General features: G+C 46.9%; 3 protein-coding genes, 1 long non-coding RNA gene and 2 other non-coding genes across 6 annotated transcripts in view; 5 read left to right on the forward strand and 1 right to left on the reverse strand.

Moving 5' to 3' along the window:
* Window positions 1-19,511, forward strand: part of LOC117018018 (heat shock 70 kDa protein 1) — a 34,006-nt gene extending 14,495 nt beyond the window's left edge. The window contains exon 2 of the mRNA XM_033098684.1: window positions 19,136-19,511. Within this exon, the coding sequence (XP_032954575.1) occupies window positions 19,136-19,144 (9 nt within the window). The 3' untranslated portion in view covers window positions 19,145-19,511. The remainder of the gene's footprint in view (window positions 1-19,135) is intronic.
* Window positions 643-3,022, reverse strand: LOC117018030 (heat shock 70 kDa protein 1A-like). The gene has a single exon (XM_033098709.1). The coding sequence runs from the start codon at window positions 2,884-2,886 to the stop codon at window positions 961-963; it is 1,926 nt and encodes a 641-aa protein (XP_032954600.1). The 5' UTR covers window positions 2,887-3,022; the 3' UTR covers window positions 643-960.
* LOC117018010 (heat shock 70 kDa protein 1) lies at window positions 17,073-19,511 on the forward strand. Its single transcript, XM_033098671.1, has one exon. It carries the CDS (start codon window positions 17,219-17,221, stop codon window positions 19,142-19,144), a length of 1,926 nt encoding a protein of 641 aa, XP_032954562.1. The 5' UTR covers window positions 17,073-17,218; the 3' UTR covers window positions 19,145-19,511.
* A 3,164-nt stretch (window positions 19,512-22,675) lies between these two features.
* LOC117020207 (uncharacterized) lies at window positions 22,676-24,453 on the forward strand. Its single transcript, XR_004422654.1, has 5 exons — window positions 22,676-22,822; window positions 23,006-23,044; window positions 23,264-23,303; window positions 23,861-24,036; window positions 24,250-24,453. It is a non-coding gene; the product is annotated as an uncharacterized LOC117020207 (long non-coding RNA).
* On the forward strand, window positions 23,100-23,162 carry LOC117020913 (small nucleolar RNA SNORD48). Its single transcript, XR_004422748.1, has one exon. It is a non-coding gene; the product is annotated as a small nucleolar RNA SNORD48 (small nucleolar RNA).
* On the forward strand, window positions 23,695-23,762 carry LOC117020909 (small nucleolar RNA SNORD52). The gene has a single exon (XR_004422744.1). It is a non-coding gene; the product is annotated as a small nucleolar RNA SNORD52 (small nucleolar RNA).
* Window positions 24,454-27,458: the final 3,005 nt, after the last annotated feature.

The raw sequence follows: 27,458 nt of genomic DNA on the forward strand, positions 1-27,458 counted from the left end.
CAAACTCTCAATGACACCTCCCAAAGGCACTCACTGCGGGCACTTCACGAATGCTCTAAATGTGGCATTTCTATCTTAGCATCCTGTCATAAATGAGAACTATAAGCTGGGGCGTGAGCCAAACACTCATTTAAAATAGAAGTAGGGATCAGGGCCGCTAATACGCTTGTGCAAACCTCGGGAAGCCAGTGCTTGTCCCCACATCTACCTCCTCACTTCTAAGTTAGACCTCGCCTTCCCTTTCATGTTGAATCCCGATGAAATATCAGGGCTTTGGTACATGGGGTGTACTTACACAGATGAACAGCCATGACCTTCCCATCTAACTGCCTCTCTTTTGCCTGCTTCTCCAGGAACACCCCCATCCCCAAGTCCCTTCTGAGGCCACCCTTACAAGGAGGGTTGACCCCCTCACCCACCTTGAGGCCTCCATGTCAGTGGCCCTTACTTGTTCTGGACCAACAAACCCAACCCACTGCAAATAAGCAGTATTTTTTTTTTTTTAACGCCCTAAGGATACCCTTTGCCTAAGAGAAAGGGATCACAATGCGATCATAGCCTTACTTCCCCAGAAGCAAATTACCATTCCATCTTAGACATCATGAGGAACACAAACTGAAACAGAGACGGACACGACATCACTCGACTTCTTTTGAGTTTATTTAGTTTCATTTCAAGTAAAAGTTGGTGAAAAAAAAAAAAAAAAGGACTGAGTTGGTATTGAGTATTACAAAAAATAAAAAAATTTTAAAAAGGACTAAAGATGGCAATATAAACTCATCTCTATCTTCATACTGAAGGAAAAAAAAAAGCACGTTCACAACCTCAAAAACACACACGCTGGTCGACTTCTCAAACAAGTTGCAAAGTTGAGAGCAGATGAGAAGGCAAATATCGCGCAATGCAGTGTTGAATCTCATCTGTCTCCACAACAAACGTGAGCCATCTGGGAAAGGCCTCCTAATCGACCTCCTCAATGGTGGGGCCTGACCCAGAGCCCCCCTTGGGGGCCTGGGCCCCAAAGCCACCGACCCCGGGGCCTCCCGCCCCCTGGTACAGTCCGCTGATGATGGGGTTACACACCTGCTCCAGCTCCTTCCGCTTGTGCTCAAACTCCTCCTTCTCCGCTAGGGTGTTGGCGTCCAGCCAGGAAATCACCTCCTGGCACTTGTCCAGCACCTTCTTCTTGTCCGCCTCGCTGATCTTGCCCTTGAGCCCCTCGTCCTCCACAGCGCTCCTCATGTTGAAGGCGTACGACTCCAAGGCGTTCTTGGCAGACACCCTCTCGCGCTGGACCTCGTCCTCGGCTTTGTACTTCTCGGCGTCCTGCACCATGCGCTCGATCTCCTCCTTGCTCAGGCGGCCCTTGTCGTTGGTGATGGTGATCTTGTTGGCCTTGCCCGTGCTCTTGTCCATGGCCGTGACGTTCAGGATGCCATTGGCGTCGATGTCAAAGGTCACCTCGATCTGGGGCACGCCCCTGGGGGCCGGGGGGATGCCACTCAGGTCGAAGCGCCCCAGCAGGTTGTTGTCCTTGGTCATGGCCCGCTCGCCCTCGTACACCTGGATCAGCACCCCGGGCTGGTTGTCCGAGTAGGTGGTGAAGATCTGCGTCTGCTTGGTGGGGATGGTGGAGTTGCGCTTGATCAGGGCGGTCATCACGCCGCCGGCCGTCTCCAGCCCCAGCGACAGGGGAGCCACGTCCAGCAGCAGCAGGTCCTGCACGTTCTCAGACTTGTCCCCCATCAGGATGGCTGCCTGCACCGCCGCCCCGTAGGCTACCGCTTCGTCCGGGTTGATGCTCTTGTTGAGGTCGCGCCCGTTGAAGAAGTCCTGCAGCAGCTTCTGCACCTTGGGAATGCGGGTGGAGCCCCCCACCAGGACCAGGTCGTGGATCTGGGCCTTGTCCAGCTTGGCGTCACGCAGGGCCTTCTCCACCGGCTCCAGGGTGCCACGGAACAGGTCCGAGCACAGCTCCTCGAACCGGGCCCTGGTGATGGACGTGTAGAAGTCGACGCCCTCGAACAGGGAGTCGATCTCCAGGCTGGCCTGCGTGCTGGACGACAGGGTCCTCTTGGCCCTCTCGCAGGCGGTGCGCAGCCGCCTCACGGCTCGCTTGTTCTGGCTGATGTCCTTCTTGTGCTTCCTCTTGAACTCCTCCACGAAGTGGCTCACCAGCCTGTTGTCAAAGTCCTCCCCTCCCAGGTGGGTGTCCCCGGCGGTGGCCTTCACCTCGAAGATGCCGTCGTCGATCGTCAGGATGGACACGTCGAAGGTGCCCCCGCCCAGGTCGAAGATGAGCACGTTGCGCTCCCCCTTGCCCGTCCGGTCCAGGCCGTAGGCGATGGCGGCCGCCGTGGGCTCGTTGATGATCCTCAGCACGTTCAGCCCCGCGATCACCCCCGCATCCTTGGTGGCCTGGCGCTGCGAGTCGTTGAAGTAGGCCGGCACGGTGACCACCGCGTTGGTCACCGGGTAGCCCAGGTACGCCTCGGCGATCTCCTTCATCTTGGTCAGCACCATGGACGAGATCTCCTCGGGGTAGAACGCCTTGGTCTCCCCCTTGTAGCTCACCTGCACCTTGGGCTTGTCGCCGTCGCTGATCACCTGGAAAGGCCAGTGCTTCATGTCCGACTGCACCACCGGGTCGCCGAACTTGCGGCCGATCAGCCGCTTGGCGTCGAACACGGTGTTCTGCGGGTTCAGCGCCACCTGGTTCTTGGCCGCATCCCCGATGAGCCGCTCGGTGTCGGTGAAGGCCACGTAGCTGGGGGTGGTGCGGTTGCCCTGGTCGTTGGCGATGATCTCCACCTTGCCGTGCTGGAACACCCCCACGCACGAATAGGTGGTGCCCAGGTCGATGCCGATGGCCGTGCTTTTCGCCATGCCGGCGTCCTGCTCTCTCGCGCCGCGCTGAGGTTCGGGCCTGGTCAGCGGCGGCCGGGGTCCGCGACCAGAAGCTCGGTCCTCTCCGAGGCCGGAAACCGAACGCCCGTAACGCAGGGGCCCGTCCGCGGAGGCACTGGGTCTGTGGGAGCCGCGCTCAGGCACACCGGACAACGCGGCGAGAACCACCTCCTCTCCGCAGGCTCGCTGCTCCTCCGCGGCCCGCGGCTCCGCACTTGTAATTCCTCCTCGACCCCGCCTCTCCGCGCTCCACCCAATCACCGAGCTCGGCGGGGACGCCTGGCCGGGAACCTTCCAGGGGGTTCTCCTTGCGTCCTGCCCCCAGGCCGCCTCGGGCCAATCAGCGTCCTGGGTGCCGCCCCTCCCAGAACTCTCCAGATCCTTGTGGTCTTTTCGCGAGAACACCGGAGTCCTCAGGGGTGGGCCCCACAGCCGCGCTGGGAGGGGTGGGCGTTCCCTCCGTTCACCCCCTTCGGGCCGGTATCGGGGCCAGCTGTCCAGTTGATGCTGCCGGGAAGGGTCAGCTCTTGGCTTTTACGAACTGTAGGGCGGTGAGAGGCTGGTGGGCCTCAAATTAGTTTCGTGGTTTAAGGTAGAAAAGTTGCCAGAAGTTTTCTAAGAGAGTGGGGTATGTATAGCAAAGACACTGTGATTGGACTTTGGCGCTTGACGGACGGGGCCGCCTTCCTGTCGCCCCGAAGGATTCCTTTGGCCTTGGCTGCCGGAGGATTGCCAAAGCCATCGGCGGCGTTTCCCAATTTAAAAATGGGAAGTAGGAGGACAGAGATAATAATGCGTTATAGTTTTTGACATAGTTTTTCACCTACACGGATGGATTGTCTGGGGATAGGGGAATCTGAAGTTTCAAAAGAAAAGCAGTCAGCTAAACAGGCGGTTCTTAAACTGTACAAGGTGCCCGTCGCAGGAAAAGGAACGTGCGTTGTTCAGGGGCGGGGATACAAAAGGGTCGGGCTGGGTCCGGGGCGCCCCTTTGCTTGGTGCTGGACTCTGGCGGCGTGAGGAAGAAACAATTTCCGTAGAACTTGTCTTTACTGCCTCTTGGGCTTCTCCCTTTCACTCATCCTTCCCAGCCTGGGGTGCGCGCTGTTAAGACAGAGGAATTGTAATGGTGGCACTAAATCTTCTATTTTGACATTTGGGTCTCTGGTATAATTTGATTTAACAAGTGTAAGTTAGCTGGGGGATTTTTGAAAGCTTTTTTCTTTCCTTTGCTTCCTTTCCACCAACTGTTAATGGTTCTGCTTTCTACACATTTACTAGGCATACTAGTTTTACTGTTTCTATTTACTTCTGCCTAGTGCTGGCCCTGTGACTTGGGAAATGTTTTGTATCTGTATGGGATCCACTCGTGACTCTAATTTAAATCTCCATAACATATGCAAAGGCAGTGATAACCTGCTTAACTGCACCTCCCTCCCCACCCTCCCCCCCCCCACAGCCCAACTCATTAGAAAGTTCCACTACAGGCTGAAGAAATGTACATCCTGAGTAGAAAATATAAAACTTGAGAGGAAACAAAGACTCGGGGCGGTAGTTTCCCACAGACTCTATTCAGCTGAACCTTTTCTTTAATTAATCTTCCTTCTGTATTTCTACCTGACTCATGAATTCTTTCATGGCGGGTGAGAGAGCAGCCAGCCACTCCCGTCTCTCCCATCTGCCTTCACGATTTCTGTTTCAGCCTCCGGGTGTGGGGTAGGTCCAGGGTGAGCCTCACAGCCCCGAATTTGGTCTTCTGCCCCGTCACTGCAGCCCCTAGCCTCTCCATCGTTTTAAAATTAATGTAGTGGGGTGTGAGTTTGCCAGCGAGGGGCAGGGAAAGTCCTGTCCTCTAACTGCATCACAGGGCACAGCTGGTTGGTTGGCAGGCGGCCCGTTTTAAGCAAACTGGTCAGGAATTATGCTGTAATCTGGGAGGGGTTGGCCTGACGCAGGCTCTACTTCCCACTCCATTAAAACTCAGGGTATTGGTGGCGCAGTTTACTCCCCCACTGAATTATTTCATCCTAGATTCCAGTTTACTGCGCGTTAGCCTCGCTCCTGTTTTTAAAGACAAGCACATTTGGTCATTTATTTTGGCCTTTTTTCCTTCATCCTTTGTGGGGATGCAAGACCCCTTGGTAGGTGCCTGAATTGAAAATGTGAGGGACATTGAAACAAAAGTAGGGGATTCACAACCCACTGGAAAATAGACTCATTGCTATACCCACGTGTCTTGGGCACAGAAAACATAAGAGCACACATGGGAGGAGACAGTTTTTGATAAAGGGAAGGAACACTTTTGAACACTTTGTTCAATTGGCATTTTTTTACACACACACATCAAAACAACATCAAAACACCTCTTCTGGACCGCAAAGGCATTCAGTTGTTTGTAACTTGCTCAGACTGATCTAAGCTGATGTTACAAAAAGGTTGCCTGTCTGTGTGTGCAGGTGGTAACTTTTTTACATTCAGAGGTGGCTCCCTGACGAATCACCTCTTAGTCTAGTCAAACTGGTCAAATTCAGGAATGTTCTATTTCTTTATGCAGTCTGGCTGGGGATTCTCCAAACTTCCATCTCAGCTGCCCAGCGTACCTACACTCATAGAGACTCTTAATGTCACCCCCACCCCACACCCAGCCCCCAGAAAAACTTTCTCACCATCAGCTGGTACCAGCTTCACTTGGGATTCACTCCTTCCTTGTCTCCAAATCTGCAATATAGAATACTTGTCTATGGGCTGGAAGCAAAGGGCATCAGTGTCTCCACTGCCTGGCAGGTAAACATGGGCTCATAGAGCTTCAAATCTTGCTGTTGGTGGGCTGGAAGAAAAAGAGCCAGTAGAAATGCTGTTTTCCATGAATCAGACACTCGACTACACACTATAGCTTAACTATTCTTTGAGTTAAATCTCTCTCTGTGGATTCGTCCCCACAAAGGGTGAAGGAAAAAAGGCCAAAATAAATTACAAAATGTGATTGTCTTGAAAACAGGAGGGAGGGTAACGCGCAGTAAATTGGAATCTAGGATGAAATAATGCACTGGGTGAATTCATTGCACAGCAAATACCCTGACCACCCTAAACATCTGGGTTCCTTTTTGATTTCCTGACAAGAAAGAGGGTCTCCTGAATTTTGTGTTTCCTTTTACACTGATGCTTCCCAGGGCAGAAAGCCAGGCACAGGGTTAACTGATGTTGAAGGGGACTTTAAGTCGATGTAACAGTCTTAACCCAACAACTTTATTACCCTCTTACAGGATGAAGACATCCACAATTGTGTGCTGCTTACTGACCACCTTCTTGATTCTAGGAGTGGTTTACAGGAAACCTTATTGATAACGCGGACTCTTATGTGAAAGATAAACAGGGACATTACCAAGCTGGATATGCAATAACTTCCATGGTGAACATACATTAAAGGTTCTTTTCTCATTTACCTGATTAAGATCTGCCCAACAAGCTGAATTAATTGTTCCGACAGGAGCTTGTCAATGAGTCAATGATCAAATAGCCAGTATTTACACTGATAGTTGCTATAGCTTTGGTGTAGCTCACAACTTGGAAATGTTGTGGAAGCAGCAAGGCTTCTTAACTTCAGGGCAGCCCAAAAAAACAGTGGAAAACAGGCTGCAGAATCGTTAGATGTCATACAGCCACCGAAACAATTAGCAATTATCAAAATTTCAGGACATTCTAAGGCCACCACCATGGAAGCAAAAGAAAATGATTTACCTGATACTGCAGCTAGATCAGCTGCAATAAGCAGCCAAATTATCCAGACCTGAGAATGTTTCTTCTCCGTATTATATCAATAAAAGACACTTTTACAGTTCCAGTGGACACCTGCAGAAGAAGAAAAGAAAATGTTGCAACAAAAAGGGGGAACCTTTGACCCAAACAGATATAGTTTAGACCTAATCTTAACTATAGGGGCTCAATTACCTATATTTAACATGTACATGAGCTAATGCATTGGGGTCTTGAAAAGATGATTTCATGGAGTAAAGAATATTATTGGAAACATTCCCCTACTGTAGCACATAAAGTGTATAGCAGATGCTCTATCTGTCTAAAATATAACTCTGGAAAATCACTCCATTGGTTCCCAAGGACATTTCCCACTTCCTTTAGGTCCATTTGAGGTGTGGTAGTTGGATTGTATCCAAATGCCCCTCTCAAGTATACAAATATGTGTTAATCATGATTTGTATTTTGCATCACTGGATTGAGTGAGACATTCCTTTGCAAGAGAGCAAGTCTTTTTTTTTTTTTTTTTAAAGCAACAGTCTTAATGGTAGGTAAGTTATTACTGGAAAAAATATTCCCCAATTGGAGAATTCCCTGTGAGTTACATAATGACCGAGGGACTCATTTCACTGGGCAAATAATACAATCCATTTGCAATATTTGGCTTATTCTACAGCATTTTCATTCTTCTTATCTCCCCAGTGCTCTGGAGTGGTAGAGTGTACAAATGGTAAATTAAAACTCTAGTAGGTGAGTTTTCATGAGCTTTTAATCTCCCCCAGCCTAAAGGTCTCCTTATCGTGCTTCTCAAGCTGAGATACATTCCTTTGGTAAACACAGCCTTTCTCCTTATTAGTCACTGGTCACACCATGTGAAGGGACATATGAATCAACCTTTCTAACAGGAGACATTCTGCATTATTATCAAGGACTTATCAACCACCTTAAAGAAATTGATAAATTAGTAACTGATCCAGTACAGTGACTTCCCGGGAGATGAAGACTTCATGACTCACACAACCAGGAGATTTTGTCCATTGGACAAAAGATCAATTAAAGATTCTCCAATCTGGTTGGAAGGGACTTATCAGGTATTACTAGTTAAGCTATGTCAGATATACTTCAAGCTGTTAACTGGAGGATTTACATTTCTCATTCAAAAAAAAAAAGTGCCTATCTGGGTGGTGAACACACAGTGTGATTTATGGATGATGTGATACAGAATTGCACACCTGAAATCTATGTAATTTTACTAACAATTGTCACCCCAATAAATTAAAAAATAAAATTAAAAAAAAAAAGTGCCTATGACTGGACATCTGCTCCTGTCTGACACTGGCCTCCACCTAACAGCCAACATCAAAAACTCCTCGAGGATGAGAAGCCACCCACATCAGAGGTAGACAGCTATCCAGAGACATAGAGAAGGCCTGTATACCTACATAACTGATATTGAACTTAAGAAAACATTTGTTTGATTGTCTTTACCTGTCTGCTAATAATCTTAGTCATAAGGATAGTTATATTTATTTTTTAGGCTTTTCTTAAACCCTGTATTTGTATAGCCCAACTGTTAACAATTGCTGAAGGTATATAACATTTATATTATCAATAATACTATTTTTATGATTTCTCTTTTGAAATTTAGAAGGAATGTTATTGTAAAAGAAAAGGGATGTGTGTGTATTTTTTAGAGAAGTTAAAAGGAAGTAGTTTGTCCTAGTAAGCTGATTACTTCTCAATGAGGAAAACGAGATAAATTGAAAAGGACTAGTAAAGTTGTGGAAAAGAAATATTGAGAAAGGGATTTTTCTTTATATAAAAACTAAAACCCAATTATGCTTACCCCCTAATTGAACAAAGACTAGTAACTATATTAATTCACATAGAAGCTGAAGTAGATATTTAAAAACTGACCCTCTATAATGGCTGCTGAGGCACAGGAAATTTACCTATGAAACTCTTACTGTCCTGGCCTCTAGAAATTTTTAGATGGTGGTTGTAACTTACATCATTGTGTTCTTAAAGTCTTGGCCCCTATTAAACCTTAAAATTACAGTTCCCAGTTGTACAACTAGCAGAAATCAGATTAATAATGAATGACACTTGAGTGCTTCCAATGGGAAGTAGATGGGCCATATAAAAATAATTGTAGGTGCCGGTTCTGGAGGGCAACCGCAGCCAGGCTGGAGAATTGGCTCTGGAGTGACGCGAGTGAGTCCGCGACCCACTCCATGTCATCATCGAGTTCATGAGAAAGCTTGTAGTAAAAGTTGATGGAGGTCCCAAGGCCAGAGGCACCAGCGACGACCCCAGTAAAGATGCCAGCGCCTATGAGGAAAGGGATGACAGCCGCCCGACGGGGCATGATAAGAAGGGGAAATCCAAGACTGGAACTGCGAGTCAGTGTACAGGGAGGCGGAGGGGGATAAAAAGGGAGTAGCAGTGTGTTCCAGGGGGACTGACGCTCATCGAGGATGCCTGCATCTTTCAGCTGTTCAAGATGTATCTGGATGCCTATCTGGACTTTCCTGGAGATCGGGTACTGCCGAAGCCGTTGCGGCTGGGCCCTGGCCTTTAGTTCAATTATGACCGGCCCGTTGGCTGGCAAGTCTGGGAGGATTGTCCTCTGCCCTCACCCCTGGTACCTCAGTTCAGTAGAATTCAGGGTTTGTCTCGGCGGCCTCTGATTCAAATAGTCTCCATTCTTCGTCCCTAGGCGTGTTGAGGGACAGGATGAGCTGTGGCTCGGCGGGGCTCAAGTTCATAGTTGTTTAGCCGGATAGCTCGAAGGAAATTTGTGCCCCTAACTTGATGCCTAGATGTCCTCAGCAAAAGGAAGTTGGTTGTTATCTAGTGGCCCATTCCAGGAGGCCTGTGGAAGTTTCTTACTCATGGAGGATAACAATACATGGCAGTTCCTGCCCAGGAAGAAAGCCAGAGAACGCCTGCTCCATACCCTCACCCTCTGCACCCAGGAAGCCTGTGCCTGACCATATGCAGCAGAAAGGCCTGGACTGTGAAATGAGATGATCAGCTATAAGGGTTTGTGCTTTTAAAGGTGACATCAATGGGGAAGTTCCACACCAGCGCTTGTGGCACATCTTGGCTCTTGGATGTGATCTGTGAGATCCCCTCTTTCAGACCCACTGTGGAGGCCCAGTCCTGGCCATACACAAAGCAATACTTGCAGTCGTACTCAGGGAACTGGGAGCTCTCCACCTGCCTGTTGACTAGGAGTAGAAAGACGCGGGGGCCAACAGCCGCCATGGCAGGGTGCGGACGGGCACCACCCATGTTTTGGGCGCGATTGCTGAGAAGTACTGGGGTGGCCCTGGAAACAGATGGCGTGGCGCGCAGGACACACACGTTTCTCGGAAGTCTGACCTTTGAGAAGGCGGTTCGCAGGCACAGTCAGCAGTCCTTCCCCTCTCTGGGAACGCTGGGAGAGTCCCCACGGGGCCCGGGCAGAAGCAGGGTCCTGGATGCAGAACCCAGCCCACCGTTCAATCCCGTTACACCTGCAGGGAGTGTACGTCTGCTCGGACTTCGAGATAATATTTTATACAAAGAGAGTCACAATTTGCTTTTTCACTTAATACAGTAAAAGCTTTTTTGTCTACTGTTACAAACTCTTCATAAGCTTAATATTTAAAGGCTTCAAAATATTCTGTTATTTAGATGTCTAATATTTTCTTTAGTCATTAATTAGTTTTTAGCATTTGGATTGCCATCTCATTTTCTTTCAGTACAAAAAAAGCTATAGGAAATCATGGCTTCTTTTTAAAAATTTTTATTAAATTTATTGGAGTGACATTGGTTGGTAAGTTATATAGGATTTAATTATATAATTCTATAATACATCATCTATATATTGCATTATGTATTCATCAACCAGACTCAGTTCTCTATTTTTAAAAATAATTCATTTTGACTCATTCTCACATAAAACAGATTTAATATAAATACCAACTTCAGTTAAATGCAAAAAGATGATGTTTCACTGGATTTTAATATATTCTGGTCTTCTGTGCATGTGAAATTCCCATAGTGCACAAAAATGGGAATTTTTTTTCCCTTGGTATTGAATACAAACTTAGAGTTAATCTTCCTTCTTAAGTGTATTAACCCCAAATATCTTTTCTAATAAATTTATTTTCTTTCCCTTAAAAAAAGTTGTAATTACTTTCAATCATTTTCTGCCATAAATTTCACTGGGTTTTGTTTATTTACAGATATCCTATGATGATGAGAGAAGAATATTTATCTTTATTATATTTAAGTATCCAGATCAATGTGCCTGTTGCTGTAAGATAATATCTTAAGGCTTTTCTGATGTTTCCTCCTGGGTCTTAATTCTAATTAAATGTGCACACTGGAGCAGGGGTATGTGGAATTCTGGGCAGATAGTTATGATTACAGTTTAAAATTTTATTGACCAACAGTTTATAATTTTTTTCAACAAAAGCAACTTTTTCAAACCATGTAATCTGAGTATAATATAGTTTCAAAACAGAATTTTTCTCTACAGCTTCTCCTGCTTCCCTTTCTGTGTCTTATTAGAGCTCTGCTGTGCCTCTATTATCCCTCTTTACCTCCAAAGTTATAGTGCAGATATGCAGTTTGGTTCTTTTGGGTTAGAAGAGATATGGAAATGATCTAATACAACATCTTTATTTTATAAATGAGGTAACTGAGTCTTGAAAATTTCAAGGGACCTGTCCAACAACATTCAGTTAGCTAGTCCTTGGATGATTTGAAACTAGTATGTTTTGCAAAATACTATGCTGTATCATAAAGATGGAAAATTAAAAGTTAGCTGAAAATGTAAAAAAAATAAAATAAAATAACAGTAATAATAATAATACTACAGTAAATGGGAACCTAGCTAATGGTCAGATTGTGGAGAGGTACACGGTATGTCCTCAAACTGTAAGTAAACGTTATACTGGATGCAAAATACAAAAAAGTAAGACAGACAGCAAAACTTGGATCATGATAGCTTATAGGTTAGAAATGATCCAGTGTGTTTTTTACTTAGTAAAACCCATAAGACCTGACTGCCGCCCATTTACCCACCTTTCTTTTTGAAAAAAAAAAATTCAGCCTTAACTGCTGTCTAAGGTTATGGTCTTGTCCCATCCCCAGTGGCCCACCATTTCAGTGAGACAAATGCTGACACTAAGGCTTCTAGGGATGAGCCTTCCTAGCACCGTGGGACCACGTTATCCAACCAAACATTGGTCATCAATGCATACTCTGGGTTGATTTACGACCAAAACAGGGAAGTATGGAGGAAAAAGAAGCCACAAACTAAACCTGAGAAGTTCAGGGGAAGCCTGCATGGCAGGCCCTACAAACTCAGAGACTGAAATTAAGCACATAGGATGGCCTGAACATAAAAATTTCTAACTAAAAGTGGGTCATGACTGGTAGTCACATCCTTGTCCTGTAGCTTCCTTGACAAAGGTCAATCTTTACCTGAAGTGAGCCTGTCTACTGTCTTTTTGCATCTAAGAAAACTGACTGTTGGAATGTCAGAGTAATCCCTTTTCTAGAGCCCTCAGGACACAACCCACCACACCAGAGCACCAGACTACAGAAGCCAATTGTTACCTTGTTCCCCAGATACCATCTCCATGTGCTGTAAATGTTAATTATTAACTGTCCTGCACCCACCAATGTGAAAGAGGTATGTGTCTCTCCATTTTACTTTTTATCCAATCCCAGAGATTGCCCCTTTTTGCTTTCTCCCACTCCCTTAATCAACCACCAACGAATTTCACTTAACCCTCCTTACATGAATGGGTCAAGACCGTAACTCTCCTAAGGACTCCTCCTTTTATTCAAATGAATAAAATAAGTTGCAAACCTGCCATTCTCCAAAGCATTTTTTTCCTTTTTTTTTTTAAATTTTGTATACTGTATTTTAAAAATTAGCAATATCGAGAGTTAAAGTTTTTTTTTTTTAATTTTTTTTAATTGGAGAATATTGTAGGGAACAGTGTGTTTGTCCAGGGCCCATCAGCTCCAAGTCATTGTCCTTCAATCTAGTTGTGGAGGATGCAGTTCTGCTCCAAGTCGCCGTTTTCAATCTAGTTGCACAGCCCACCATCCCATGCCGGAGTTGAATCGACAAACTTGTTGTTAAGAGCATACGCTCTAACCAACTGAGCCATCTGGCCACCCCTCCAAAGTATTTTCTTAATCCCTTGAGATTTTGCTTCCCAGCAATTGTCATCAGTTTGGCTCAAATAAACTCATTAAACTTCTCTACAGGTTTGAATGTTGCTTATGTCAACAGTTTCGTACCAGTTATCTTTTTTGCTTTTATTCTGGATAAACTTAGAATTGTAACATTTTAAAAAATGGAAAAAAAATGAGGAGGAACAGTATTGTTTGGGAAACTAGGGAAAGACAGAGAGAAGAAAAAAGAACTTGCAGCTTTGGGGTGAGAAAGTCTTCCCTCCCCGGCACTTCCCACCACTGGCAGAGTTCTTGGGAATTCCTTCTTCAGTCCCCCACTCTTAAAGCACCTGACAGCCCATCCAGCTCAGGTAACCTGAGCCTTACTCCTTCCAAACAAAACCCTATAAAACAAAACTGAATCAAAAGGAGCTATACAATAAACATGACAAGATCAGGCGGGGTTCCCATGGCAGGCCTGACAAGATCAGTGACCAAAAGTAACCACACAGGTTGGTCTGATCACAAATTCCTAACTCGGCAGATCATATCTGGTAGTCTCGTCCCAAGGCCTAAAGGTTCCTTAGCAAATTTCAACCTTTACCTTAAGAGAGCTCTGCCCACTGTTCTTATGCACCTAAAATAACACACCTTTGAAATGTCAGAGTAATTTTCTTTTTCTACCCTGTGAAGTCACAACCCCCAGCAATAGAGCTCAAGACCACCACAGCAGACTACAGAACCCCTCATTGTTATTTTCTTCCCTATTCCATCTCTGTGTGCTGCAAATGTTAAATTTCCTGTACCCACCGTGTAAAAGTAGGTGTTTCTCCATTTTGCCTGTTATCCAGTCCTATAATTCCCTGGACCCATGGTTTCTCTTGCCTCCTTAATATACCACCAGTGGTTTCATGCACCTTTCTTAGGTCTTCTCCTTTGATGCTGATGTATAAAATAGGTGGCAAAACTGTCATCCTCCAGAGCATTTGAGATCTTGCTCCCCAGCACATCATCAGTTTCGTTCAGATAAATTCATAAAAATTCTCTACAGGTTTGACTGTTTTTTACATCGACAAACCTAATTCAAAAGCTAATCAACTTAAAGTTCCAGAAATTCTCTTGGGGTGTTTATAGTCCCCTTAGACATCAGTTAACCCTGTGCCTGGCTTTCTGCCCTGGGAAGCATCAGTGTAAAAGGAAACACAAAATTCAGGAGACCCTCTTTCTTGTCAGGAAATCAAAAAGGAACACAGATGTTTAGGGTGGTCAGGGTATTTGCTGTGCAATGAATTCACCCAGTGAATTATTTCATCCTAGATTCCAATTTACTGCGCGTTACCCTCCCTCCTGTTTTCAAGACAATCACATTTTGTAATTTATTTTGGTCTTTTTTCCTTCACCCTTTGTGGGGACGAATCCACAGAGAGAGATTTAACTCAAAGAATAGTTAAGCTATAGTGTGCAGTCGAGTGTCTGATTCATGGAAAACAGCATTTCTACTGGCTCTTTTTCTTCCAGCCCACCAACAGCAAGATTTGAAGCTCTATGAGCCCATGTTTACCTGCCAGGCAGTGGAGACACTGATGCCCTTTGCTTCCAGCCCATAGACAAGTATTCTATATTGCAGATTTGGAGACAAGGAAGGAGTGAATCCCAAGTGAAGCTGGTACCAGCTGATGGTGAGAAAGTTTTTCTGGGGGCTGGGTGTGGGGTGGGGGTGACATTAAGAGTCTCTATGAGTGTGTAGGTACGCTGGGCAGCTGAGATGGAAGTTTGGAGAATCCCCAGCCAGACTGCATAAAGAAATAGAACATTCCTGAATTTGACCAGTTTGACTAGACTAAGGAGGTGATTTGTCAGGGAGCCACCTCTGAATGTAAAAAAGTTACCACCTGCACACACAGACACGCAACCTTTTTGTAACATCAGCTTAGATCAGTTTGAGCAAGTTACAAACAACTGAATGCCTTTGCGGTCCAGAAGAGGTGTTTTGATGTTGTTTTGATGTGTGTGTGTAAAAAAATGCCAATTGAACAAAGTGTTCAAAAGTGTTCCTTCTCTTTATCAAAAACTGTCTCCTCCCATGTGTGCTCTTATGTTTTCTGTGCCCAAGACACGTGGGTATAGCAATGAGTCTATTTTCCAGTGGGTTGTGAATCCCCTACTTTTGTTTTAATGTCCCTCACATTTTCAATTCAGGCACCTACCAAGGGGTCTTGCATCCCCACAAAGGATGAAGGAAAAAAGGCCAAAATAAATCACCAAATGTGCTTGTCTTTAAAACAGGAGCGAGGCTAACGCGCAGTAAACTGGAATCTAGGATGAAATAATTCAGTGGGGGAGTAAACTGCGCCACCAATACCCTGAGTTTTAATGGAGTGGGAAGTAGGGCCTGCGTCAGGCCAACCCCTCCCAGATTACAGCATAATTCCTGACCAGTTTGCTTAAAACGGGCCGCCTGCCAACCAACCAGCTGTGCCCTGTGATGCAGTTAGAGGACAGGACTTTCCCTGTCCCTCGCTGGCAAACTCACACCCCACTACATTAATTTTAAAACGATGGAGAGGCTAGGGGCTGCAGTGACGGGGCAGAAGACCAAATTCGGGGCTGTGAGGCTCACCCTGGACCTACCCCACACCCGGAGGCTGAAACAGAAATCGTGAAGGCAGATGGGAGAGACGGGAGTGGCTGGCTGCTCTCTCACCCGCCATGAAAGAATTCATGAGTCAGGTAGAAATACAGAAGGAAGATTAATTAAAGAAAAGGTTCAGCTGAATAGAGTCTGTGGGAAACTACCGCCCCGAGTCTTTGTTTCCTCTCAAGTTTTATATTTTCTACTCAGGATGTACATTTCTTCAGCCTGTAGTGGAACTTTCTAATGAGTTGGGCTGTGGGGGGGGGGGGGAGGGCGGGGAGGGAGGTGCAGTTAAGCAGGTTATCACTGCCTTTGCATATGTTATGGAGATTTAAATTAGAGTCACGAGTGGATCCCATACAGATACAAAACATTTCCCAAGTCACAGGGCCAGCACTAGGCAGAAGTAAATAGAAACAGTAAAACTAGTATGCCTAGTAAATGTGTAGAAAGCAGAACCATTAACAGTTGGTGGAAAGGAAGCAAAGGAAAGAAAAGAGCTTTCAAAAATCCCCCAGCTAACTTACACTTGTTAAATCAAATTATACCAGAGACCCAAATGTCAAAATAGAAGATTTAGTGCCACCATTACAATTCCTCTGTCTTAACAGCGCGCACCCCAGGCTGGGAAGGATGAGTGAAAGGGGGAAGCCCAAGAGGCAGTAAAGACAAGTTCTACGGAAATTGTTTCTTCCTCACGCCGCCAGAGTCCAGCACCAAGCAAAGGGGCGCCCCGGACCCAGCCCGACCCTTTTGTATCCCCGCCCCTGAACAACGCACGTTCTTTTTCCTGCGACGGGCACCTTGTCCAGTTTAAGAACCGCCTGTTCAGCTGACTGCTTTTCTTTTGAAACTTCAGATTCCCCTATCCCCAGACAATCCATCCGTGTAGGTGAAAAACTATGTCAAAAACTATAACGCATTATTATCTCTGTCCTCCTACTTCCCATTTTTAAATTGGGAAACGCCGCCGATGGCTTTGGCAATCCTCCGGCAGCCAAGGCCAAAGGAATCCTTCGGGGGCGACAGGAAGGCGGCCCCGTCCGTCAAGCGCCAAAGTCCAATCACAGTGTCTTTGCTATACATACCCCACTCTCTTAGAAAACTTCTGGCAACTTTTCTACTTAAACCACCAAACTAATTTGAGGCCCACCAGCCTCTCACCGCCCTACAGTTCGTAAAAGCCAAGAGCTGACCCTTCCCGGCAGTATCAACTGGACAGCTGGCTCCGATACCGGCCCGAAGGGGGTGAACGGAGGGAACGCCCACCCCTCCCAGCGCGGCTGTGGGGCCCCACCCCTGCGGACTCCGGTGTTCTCGCGAAAAGACCACAAGGATCTGGAGAGTTCTGGGAGGGGCGGCACCCAGGACGCTGATTGGCCCGAGGCGGCCTGGGGGCAGGACGCAAGGAGAACCCCCTGGAAGGTTCCCGGCCAGGCGTCCCCGCCGAGCTCGGTGATTGGGTGGAGCGCGGAGAGGCGGGGTCGAGGAGGAATTACAAGTGCGGAGCCGCGGGCCGCGGAGGAGCAGCGAGCCTGCGGAGAGGAGGTGGTTCTCGCGGCGTTGTCCGGTGTGCCTGAGCGCGGCTCCCACAGACCCAGTGCCTCCGCGGACGGGCCCCTGCGTTACGGGCGTTCGGTTTCCGGCCTCGGAGAGGACCGAGCTTCTGGTCGCGGACCCCGGCCGCCGCTGACCAGGCCCGAACCTCAGCGCGGCGCGAGAGAGCAGGACGCCGGCATGGCGAAAAGCACGGCCATCGGCATCGACCTGGGCACCACCTATTCGTGCGTGGGGGTGTTCCAGCACGGCAAGGTGGAGATCATCGCCAACGACCAGGGCAACCGCACCACCCCCAGCTACGTGGCCTTCACCGACACCGAGCGGCTCATCGGGGATGCGGCCAAGAACCAGGTGGCGCTGAACCCGCAGAACACCGTGTTCGACGCCAAGCGGCTGATCGGCCGCAAGTTCGGCGACCCGGTGGTGCAGTCGGACATGAAGCACTGGCCTTTCCAGGTGATCAGCGACGGCGACAAGCCCAAGGTGCAGGTGAGCTACAAGGGGGAGACCAAGGCGTTCTACCCCGAGGAGATCTCGTCCATGGTGCTGACCAAGATGAAGGAGATCGCCGAGGCGTACCTGGGCTACCCGGTGACCAACGCGGTGGTCACCGTGCCGGCCTACTTCAACGACTCGCAGCGCCAGGCCACCAAGGATGCGGGGGTGATCGCGGGGCTGAACGTGCTGAGGATCATCAACGAGCCCACGGCGGCCGCCATCGCCTACGGCCTGGACCGGACGGGCAAGGGGGAGCGCAACGTGCTCATCTTCGACCTGGGCGGGGGCACCTTCGACGTGTCCATCCTGACGATCGACGACGGCATCTTCGAGGTGAAGGCCACCGCCGGGGACACCCACCTGGGAGGGGAGGACTTTGACAACAGGCTGGTGAGCCACTTCGTGGAGGAGTTCAAGAGGAAGCACAAGAAGGACATCAGCCAGAACAAGCGAGCCGTGAGGCGGCTGCGCACCGCCTGCGAGAGGGCCAAGAGGACCCTGTCGTCCAGCACGCAGGCCAGCCTGGAGATCGACTCCCTGTTCGAGGGCGTCGACTTCTACACGTCCATCACCAGGGCCCGGTTCGAGGAGCTGTGCTCGGACCTGTTCCGTGGCACCCTGGAGCCGGTGGAGAAGGCCCTGCGTGACGCCAAGCTGGACAAGGCCCAGATCCACGACCTGGTCCTGGTGGGGGGCTCCACCCGCATTCCCAAGGTGCAGAAGCTGCTGCAGGACTTCTTCAACGGGCGCGACCTCAACAAGAGCATCAACCCGGACGAAGCGGTAGCCTACGGGGCGGCGGTGCAGGCAGCCATCCTGATGGGGGACAAGTCTGAGAACGTGCAGGACCTGCTGCTGCTGGACGTGGCTCCCCTGTCGCTGGGGCTGGAGACGGCCGGCGGCGTGATGACCGCCCTGATCAAGCGCAACTCCACCATCCCCACCAAGCAGACGCAGATCTTCACCACCTACTCGGACAACCAGCCCGGGGTGCTGATCCAGGTGTACGAGGGCGAGCGGGCCATGACCAAGGACAACAACCTGCTGGGGCGCTTCGACCTGAGTGGCATTCCCCCGGCCCCCAGGGGCGTGCCCCAGATCGAGGTGACCTTTGACATCGACGCCAATGGCATCCTGAACGTCACGGCCATGGACAAGAGCACGGGCAAGGCCAACAAGATCACCATCACCAACGACAAGGGCCGCCTGAGCAAGGAGGAGATCGAGCGCATGGTGCAGGACGCCGAGAAGTACAAAGCCGAGGACGAGGTCCAGCGCGAGAGGGTGTCTGCCAAGAACGCCTTGGAGTCGTACGCCTTCAACATGAGGAGCGCTGTGGAGGACGAGGGGCTCAAGGGCAAGATCAGCGAGGCGGACAAGAAGAAGGTGCTGGACAAGTGCCAGGAGGTGATTTCCTGGCTGGACGCCAACACCCTAGCGGAGAAGGAGGAGTTTGAGCACAAGCGGAAGGAGCTGGAGCAGGTGTGTAACCCCATCATCAGCGGACTGTACCAGGGGGCGGGAGGCCCCGGGGCCGGTGGCTTTGGGGCCCAGGCCCCCAAGGGGGGTTCTGGGTCAGGCCCCACCATTGAGGAGGTCGATTAGGCCCCCAAGGTCATTTTTTCGGTATTTGTTTATGAGACTGAGGGGATCCTAAAACTTTGCTATTGCCCTCTATGTTTTTCTAATTTCTGTTTTCTAGCATTTTAGTTCAATCTGAAATTACGTTGTATCCTGATTAATTTGGTCATGTTTGTCATTTCTCTTGTATAATCAATGTGTTGTCTAGAATTATTAGCATTTAATGTAAGTTGGCACTGTAAAGGTGTCTTTCTTTTTTCGTGTCACATGAATCAACAGTGCCACCCTCTGTTTTAGTTTTTGGCTTTGTAAACACCTAAAGTCATGGAATGTTTTGTATTTTTTAACTTGTATTTTAAGGATGAAAAATTACAATAAAATGTTAATAATGTGTGCCTATTTTTATTTGGCGTGGGCTAATGGACTCTTGGGAAATGTATGGATTCCCCAGATTGAAATGGTCAGTACTTCGCAAGAGAGGTCCTCCTATAGCCGTGATTATCATCATTGTTTTGGACCTAATTCTTTCTTGGTGGTCATTTACATCTAGTTAGAAAAGAAAAAGTCTAGGTGACCATTTCGATCCGCGTGGGGCTTGCTTTAGAGATTATTAGGGTGAGGAGCTACGGAAGGGGTTTGGGGAGAAGTTAACAGTATTGAGGGGTTTTATGGTTCCTCACTCTCTTCCACTTAATGTGTGCAGAGCCCGGTAATACCCACTTGTAACCTGTGTGTCTTCCAGTCTTTTATCTAGGTTATAAATACATTTAGGGATGAACAAAAGAGAAAAATGAGATACAGATTCACATTCTCACCTGGTGATCAAGTGCAATTTATTTAGCCTCTCTGTTTTTGTTTGTTTTTCTAAATGGCTTCAATTCTAAAGTTTTAAGGTCGTTTTGCTCAGAAATGTTCTGTGGACAAGCGACATCTTCAACCATGGTTACCCTCGCTGCAGTTATCCAAGTGAGAGTCTGGAGGAGGGAGATACTCAAGAGCTTGGGCTAGGCACTGTATGGGGTTCTTTGAGTTACCCCAATAATCCTCAGTAATCATTCAAACACTCTCTACATATCAGGTATTATAAAGCTTTTTTTATGGGTGAGCATATGGATGTGGTCACCTCAACTATATCCAGGGAAAAATTAGCACAGTGATGGTTTGGGGGCCAGGGTGTTTTCCATACTGACTGAACACTAGTATCTGGTTCTAAGTAGTGTCTTTACCCCAGTTCTTTGTCCTTTTTATGGACAATCTCAAAACAATAGCAATTTAAAGTAATTGCAAATTTAACTATGAAGAAAGGAGATAAAAGCTGTACAGCATAGTGCTGGAAAGAGCTAGGAAACTGGCTTTTCTCCCACACAAACCCTTTTGTAGGGGGTGTTCTTCCTATCTAGCAGTTAGGTGTCCTGAAGACTTCCTCCAGCCATGAGAGAATCCCAGCCTCCTTCCTACCAAAAACATCCTTGAAATGCCTACTCTAAAATCAAACAAATTAAAGTTCTATATTATATCTTTCAATAAATGCTTCACTCTGGGAAAAATCAAACATTTTAGGACTGACAAAATATAGGAAGCCCTCCTTGAAAGCTTGTAAAGGAAAAGGACTATAGTAAAGAGTTCCTTTGGTTCCTGGCCAATTCTAAAGGCCTGCTTTACTCACAAGATAGGTCAACTACAATGCAGCCTAAGACCATAGCATATACTAAGTATAGTAGGGGGAATAAATCCTTTGGCTTCAAGCCATGACTCTTGAACCCAATGATATATTAAAATCATTTGGGAAGGCTAAAAAACAACTACAGATGCCAGGCCAATTCAGAATCTCTGAGTGGGCTAAGGCATTGTACAGAGTTCAAGCTGCCTAATTGTTGCTAATATGCAGCCAAAGTTGAGAAAACAGTGCACCAGAAGCTATTCCTGATTGTATGTTTAGAGGGATAGGGGCATGTCAGAGCGAAGCAGGAAAGTGTCAGTGCTTCCAGGAGCAGCAGCTGAGTGGGCTTCTTGCTGAGTGGGAGCCTGAAGGCGTCAAGTCCTTAAAGTATTGATCCACTGGCGGCAGCAGCAACAATGATAGAGGTCAGGGAAATCTCTAGTAAAAACATCTCCAGCGATAGTGTAATGGGGCAAAAAAGAATTCCTGAGGCTGGGCCAATTAAGTTCATACTCCATTAGGGAAGTGGTTCATTAGGAAGCAACATCAGAATATAAGTCGTCGCCTAATTGTACATATACACATCTTAAAATTTCAAGGAAAATCACTTTGCAACCTCAGCCATAGGTGGAAGTCGACCTCTGGGAGCTGAGAAATGGATCAAATAAGTGAATACCACAGGATTCTTGGAAGAGATGTTTTTTGATGAAGGGCTGAAATCTTCGGGTAAGGGAGAGCAGATGGAAAGATAATTGCAGAAGAAAATAAAAGGATATATTTCCTGCACTCACTATGGCCTTCCAAATTTTACTGTATGCTCACTGTGCCTAAATTATGTGACTCAAAAATGATACTGATTTTGTATGATTTGGAACTCCCAAATCACCATTGTATGTGGCATTCATGCAAAAGACGCCAACACACATTACGAAAAAACATCTGCATTTATAAATGAGGAGGTATAGAAAGGTCCAGGTAGGTGGGACTTGGGATAATATACGAGTTGATGGATTAAGGGCCAAAAGCAAATGACTAGGGAAGATTTATGAGAGAGTGAAGACTAGTGAAGGGAGAACAGGGCCTGGCGGTTGCCACCCAACCCCAATTGGTTTGCTTGTAACCTACCTTACATAGGGTGCTATTCAGAGCACCCTGAATGCGTCCATTGTTTTTGGCCAACTTCCATGCCTTGCATTGCTCATAAACAGGATATGAAGAAGGGGGGAATGGGGAGTAGTTGTTTCATAAGTACAGAGTTTCAGTTTGCAAGACGAAAAAGTTATGGAGATCTGTTACACAACGATGTGAATATATGTAACACTACTTCAGTGTACACTTTTAAAAAGTTAGAATGGTTTTTAAAGACTTATCAAATTGTGTATTTTAAATATGTGCAGCTTATTGTAGTCAATTATACCTTAACAAAGTTGAAGGAGAAAAAAAAGAGACATGCAACTTAATATGCCTGACAGGTCTGCAGGCTCCAGTGGGGTTACGAATTCAGATTTCGCCGGTGACAGTCCCTGAGAGTGACCCGGATCCCAAGATGGGACACGTCAAGGATGAGGGAGGAGGCTCTGAGTGATTAATGGCTCCAAAGGGGCCTGGGCTGTGACCGGCCCCTAGGAAGCGCGCTCAGGTGCGCGTACGTCAGGTCGGCACTGGGGACTTTTTCCCGCCTGGCCAGTTAGGTCACCTGATTTTTGTTTTTCAAAATTGAAAAAACATCTCCGAATATTTGCCCACAAGTGTGTGAAGCATTCACTGATGGCCTCTCTTTCCCTTTGTTTTGTTCTTGTTTGGACGAATGATGGGGGGAAATGTCGCGGGTCGAATCAGGCATCTAAGAAGACAGCTATGGCCGTCAGGCCCCCGACCTCATGCCACTATAAATAGCCTGGCCCCGCCATTGTAGTTCTCTTTGGGCGAGGAATTGTTGGAAGTAGATATGAGTGTACTGTGTCTGTCGGGAGCAACGCGGTCTACGCTTAAAAGAAGGGATAGTGGAGGTTCCCTGCGCTCCGGCCATCTTTGCACGGCAGGTACCTCGGGCCTTGCTAGGTGAGGGGACCGCAGTCTCGGACTGAGGTGGATGAACTACCGTTACAGTCGAATTTCTGGTGTCTCACTGACGCCACTGCTTAGAAATAACCCATTCTGGGACGGGGCGGGGGGAGCTCATCTGGAGTCGCCCCGGCCTCTGTTGACAGTTGGTTTCTTTACAGGGCCCTGATTCTCGCAGGCGGGTCTTCAGCGCCACGAGGGTGAGTGGGTTGTGCGGGATGGGAGTTGTTGGCAGTCGCCCTGGGGATGGATTGGGGTGATGATGACTACAGGTGACTCTGAGTGTCTCGCTGACGCCATCACCGCAGCGCGCTGACCACCTTCTTCCCGGGGCTGGGATCCTGAGTACCTGGGCTCTGGGAGAAGTGGATGGCCAGGATTTCTTACTAATCATTTGTTCCTGTTTATTTCTCCATTAGGGATATAAGAGGTTCAGCGATGTGTTATCCTCGAATAAAAGTGAGTGTTAGGTGGGAGTGCACTAAGTGTTTTTCACAGACCATTTTGTTGCCCAAGCTCTCCTGCTTTTTAATGAACACATGCAACAATGCAAATAATTCACTTAGTGGTTTTCTAAGGGCTACTTTTTGGTTTACATTTTTCTAGTGAAGATTACTTTTTGAAGAATCTTGTAACGCAATATTTTTGTGTAAACCTCGTTAAACCTGCTTTCTACACCCATTTTCCTACTGTCAACTTCCCTACATGCTGGGTCTCCCTGATAGAGTTATTTTATGCGGTTCTAAATTTATTTTCTAGGTCTTTCCTCTCCCAAACTACCCATCCTTGTGTCTGAATGTATTAGATCCCTTCCCAGGATGGCTTCTCTTGATCCAGGTCTCCCTAAATTGGGAATGATGATTTCTCAGACTAGAGTCTCTGACGCTGGTCCTGATGTCAAAAATTAAGTTCTGACTCATTTTGGGAGAACTGGATGCTTAGGTCTCTGAGAAGGGCCAGTGGGAGGGCTGCGTCTCTGCTCGTCTTTCTCATTGGTTGTCCTGTTTTCATTCTAGCATGAGCTCTGGAAGCCCAGCCAGCAGGGGTCTGCCACTAAAGTAGTGTGCTGAGAGCCTGAGGTTACACTCCTCTTGGAGCAGTGCTGTTGAGATGGCTGGGATGCCTAGGTAATGGTTCCTGCCACTTCGGGCTATGAAAAGAAGAGCCTCGGTGTTTATCCCTGGCTACTGTGGTGAGTCTGCCAGTTTTTCTAACATCCCAAGAGTGGTTGTGATTACCTGGTTGGACTAGAGTCTCAGTATTTCTCTGAGGATCTTTGAAACCACCTGATCCACCCATTGCCCCCCTTTAATCCTGTGTGGCAACTCCCCTGCCTATCCAGCTTCATGTTTTAATGACCATTGCCTGCATGGTTCTAAAACATGTTCCTTTTATGAAATTTCAGGGTTTTGCTGACAAAAAGGATGCCCTCTTTACCTGGTGTTGGGAACTTACATCTTTCCTGCATTGACCTGTGTGAGCAGCTGTCAGTTTATTGGAGGCAAAAACAAATATGGGGCGCTTAAATATCAGTTAGCTTTCACTTCTTTGTCTTAAAACAAGTATTTGGTTTTATCAGAAGGATTCTAATAAAGTATTTCAAAGCAAACAAAGTAGATTCTTTGGTCTCAATGAAAACAAGATGGTTCAGAAAAATTTAGGGATGGGGGAAGGGGTTATCACTTTGTGAGGGGTGTAAATGTCTATTACATTGTTTTGTACACCTGAAACTAATAAATAAAAACACCTAGGGAAGTAAAAGGTAGTAACCACTAGTAAAGATACATTACAGTTGACATCTAGCTGTACTACTTTATAGGTAAGTGCAAGAAACTAAGATTGTCCCATGTATGGACACTGCTGTTAAGGATTTCTAGATTGACTACCATAGCATCCTGTTGTACTAGAAGTTATTAGCAAGGTATTTGGGATTTTTTTTTTTAATTGGGGAAGGGGAACAGGACTTTATTGTGTACTTCTAGGACTTTTTTCCAAGTCAAGTTGTTGTCTTTTCAATCACGTTCAACTTCAAGTTCTTTCAGTGTTTGTGGAGGGCACAGCTCAGCTCCAGGTCCAGTTGCCGTTGCTAGTTGCAGGGGCACAGCCCACCATCCCTTGTGGGGAGTCGAACCAGCAACCTCCTGGTTGAGAGGATGCGCTCCAACCAACTGAGCCATCTGGGAGCTCAGCAGCAGCTCAGCTCAAGGTGCCATGTTCAATCTTAGTTGCAGGGGGTGGAGCCCACCATCCCTTGAGGAGTTGAACCGGCAACCTTGTGGTTGAGAGCCCACTGGCCCATGTGGGAGTCAAACCTGCAGCCTTCGGAGTTAGGAGCATGGAGCTCTAACCGCCTGAGCCACCTGGCCGGCCTGGGATTTTTTTTTTTAAACTTATTTATTTGTGTTTTTCTAGGACCTATCAGCTCCCAAGTCAAGTAGTTTAAATCTAGTTGTACAGGGCACAGCTCACAGTGATGGGGATTGAACTGGCAACCTTGTTAAGGGCACCACCCTCTAACCAGCTGCTCCCCACATTTAGAACTTAATGTTGACATAGGCTCCAAATTTGCCGGTTTTTTTTTTCAAAATTTTTACTGGGGAACAGTGTGTACTTCCAGGACTTTTCCAGATGCAGTTCTTTCAATCTTAGTTGTGGAGAGCTCAGCTCCAGGTCCAGTTTCGGTTGTTAGTTGCAGGGGGCACAGCCGACAATCCCTTGCGGGGAGTCAAATCGGCAACCTTGTGCTTGAGAGCCCACGCTCCAACCAACTGAGCCATCGGGCCACCCAGGACCTGAGCAGCTCGCTGGCCCATGAGGGAACTGAACCGGCAGCCTGGTTGGCCAGAGCACACGTTCTAACCAACTGAGCCACCCGTCCGTCCTAATTTGCTTTCTTTGGCGAATTAATGAAGACATAGGTTGTCCATATACATTTTAAAAGAATACTGGTGGTTGTAGGGATGGGGAGGTTTAATGGGTACAAAGTTTTACCAGAGGTGGATGGTGTGGTGAAGGGTGGCCATCCTTAAGGTGTTATTTCATCACTAGTTTATGTATATTGACTCATCTTGTAAAAATTGGATCTCTTATCATTTCCAGCTTGATCTCTACTGCTGAAACAGATCAGAGATTTCCTTTATTTTCCTTAATCACATTTGCTTTTTTGAAATTGCGCTGTAACTCCTTGAGGGCAGGGTACCTGCTCCCATTTGCTATTCTCTGATCAGGGATTCCCTGAGTTTCAGTCCTTGGCCCAAAACTTTAGGATTAGCCCTGTTTAAAAGGAACGTGTTCTCTAATAAAACAAGGTGGATTAAAAGAGGTAGTAGTTTTTATTAAATTGTTAAAATCCTTCACTTGGCTCCCTGTTTTTAGGGCAAGAACCAAACCAGTCTGTTAACCACTGTTAAGGTTACTTTTGGACTGGGATGGGGCTAGGAGGAGAATTGGACATTTTCCTGCATGGATTTCTGAATTGTTACCACTATTCGTACTGGACAGCCCCAAACTTTGGTTCTCAGGCATCATTCTGTGTCATGATCTTGGTAAGCTTTTTACATGCTTAGTTGGGTCCTTAAGAATCAACCTTGCAAAGTAGATACATCTACCCCACTACAGGCAAGGAATAGAAAGCTCAGGGATGTTAAAATAATTTCCTAAAACTTAGAGACAACGAAGTATTAGGATTCAAATTCCTTTGTCTCCAGCTTTAGAACACCAGTAACTGAAGTGAACCTGCCTTGGGGTCAATTTCGCTTTTTCTCTCTCCCACTTGGAGGAAACCACCCAGCTGAATTGTGGTTTTGTCATCCTGCCTTTATAGTTTTGTTCTGCATTCTTCAACAATCTATTGTTTGATTTTGTATCTTTTTGAATTTCATAAGTACGGATTAATTTATGTGATTCTGCAACTTGCTTTTTTTTGTTGTATTTTTCTGCAGTTAATTTAGATATTCCACCCTTCTATACACATTTCTGTCCAATTTCTTGAATTAAAACTTTGTGTTTAGGTTGGTGTCTGGGTAATGTATACGAGGACTTTTTAAGTGCATTTTTTCTAGTGACTAGTGCGTAGGAAGTGCAGGGTACTGGTTAAGATTATGGAGGTAAACTGAATACTTAACAGTTTAACTTTGGCTGAGTTAACTTATCTACTTTATCACAATTTACTCATTTGTAAATGGATGAGTGCCACCCTTACAGAGTTAGATTTAAATATATGTAAATGTACTTAAACACTAAGTATTAGCTGCAATCATTTCAAATAGCTAAGGCATTCATTTGCAGAGCTTATGCAGCCTAGTCAGTACATCACCCACCCTTATTAGTATGGTCTTCCCCTGGGTGTTAGGACCCTCTTTCCCGTGCCATCCCCAGGTTTGGGGTGTAAGATCGAGCTACAGCCATGGTGAAGATTGTCACTGAACTTCTTTATTCCAGGCTTGGAAATCACTTACCAATCTGCGTCCTTTAGCCCCATGGCCTTTCCTCACAGGGTTGACTGATTAATAAGGCCTCCACCCCGAAACAGTGATCTTTTCCTCACCCCAGCAGGCTCTCGGAGTGGAGTATCTTCAGGAGTGGAGTAACTTCAGAAGTAACGAGTCTTCCCTC

The sequence above is a fragment of the Rhinolophus ferrumequinum genome, chromosome 3, assembly GCF_004115265.2.
Source record: "Rhinolophus ferrumequinum isolate MPI-CBG mRhiFer1 chromosome 3, mRhiFer1_v1.p, whole genome shotgun sequence".
Taxonomy (NCBI): Eukaryota; Metazoa; Chordata; class Mammalia; order Chiroptera; family Rhinolophidae; genus Rhinolophus; species Rhinolophus ferrumequinum.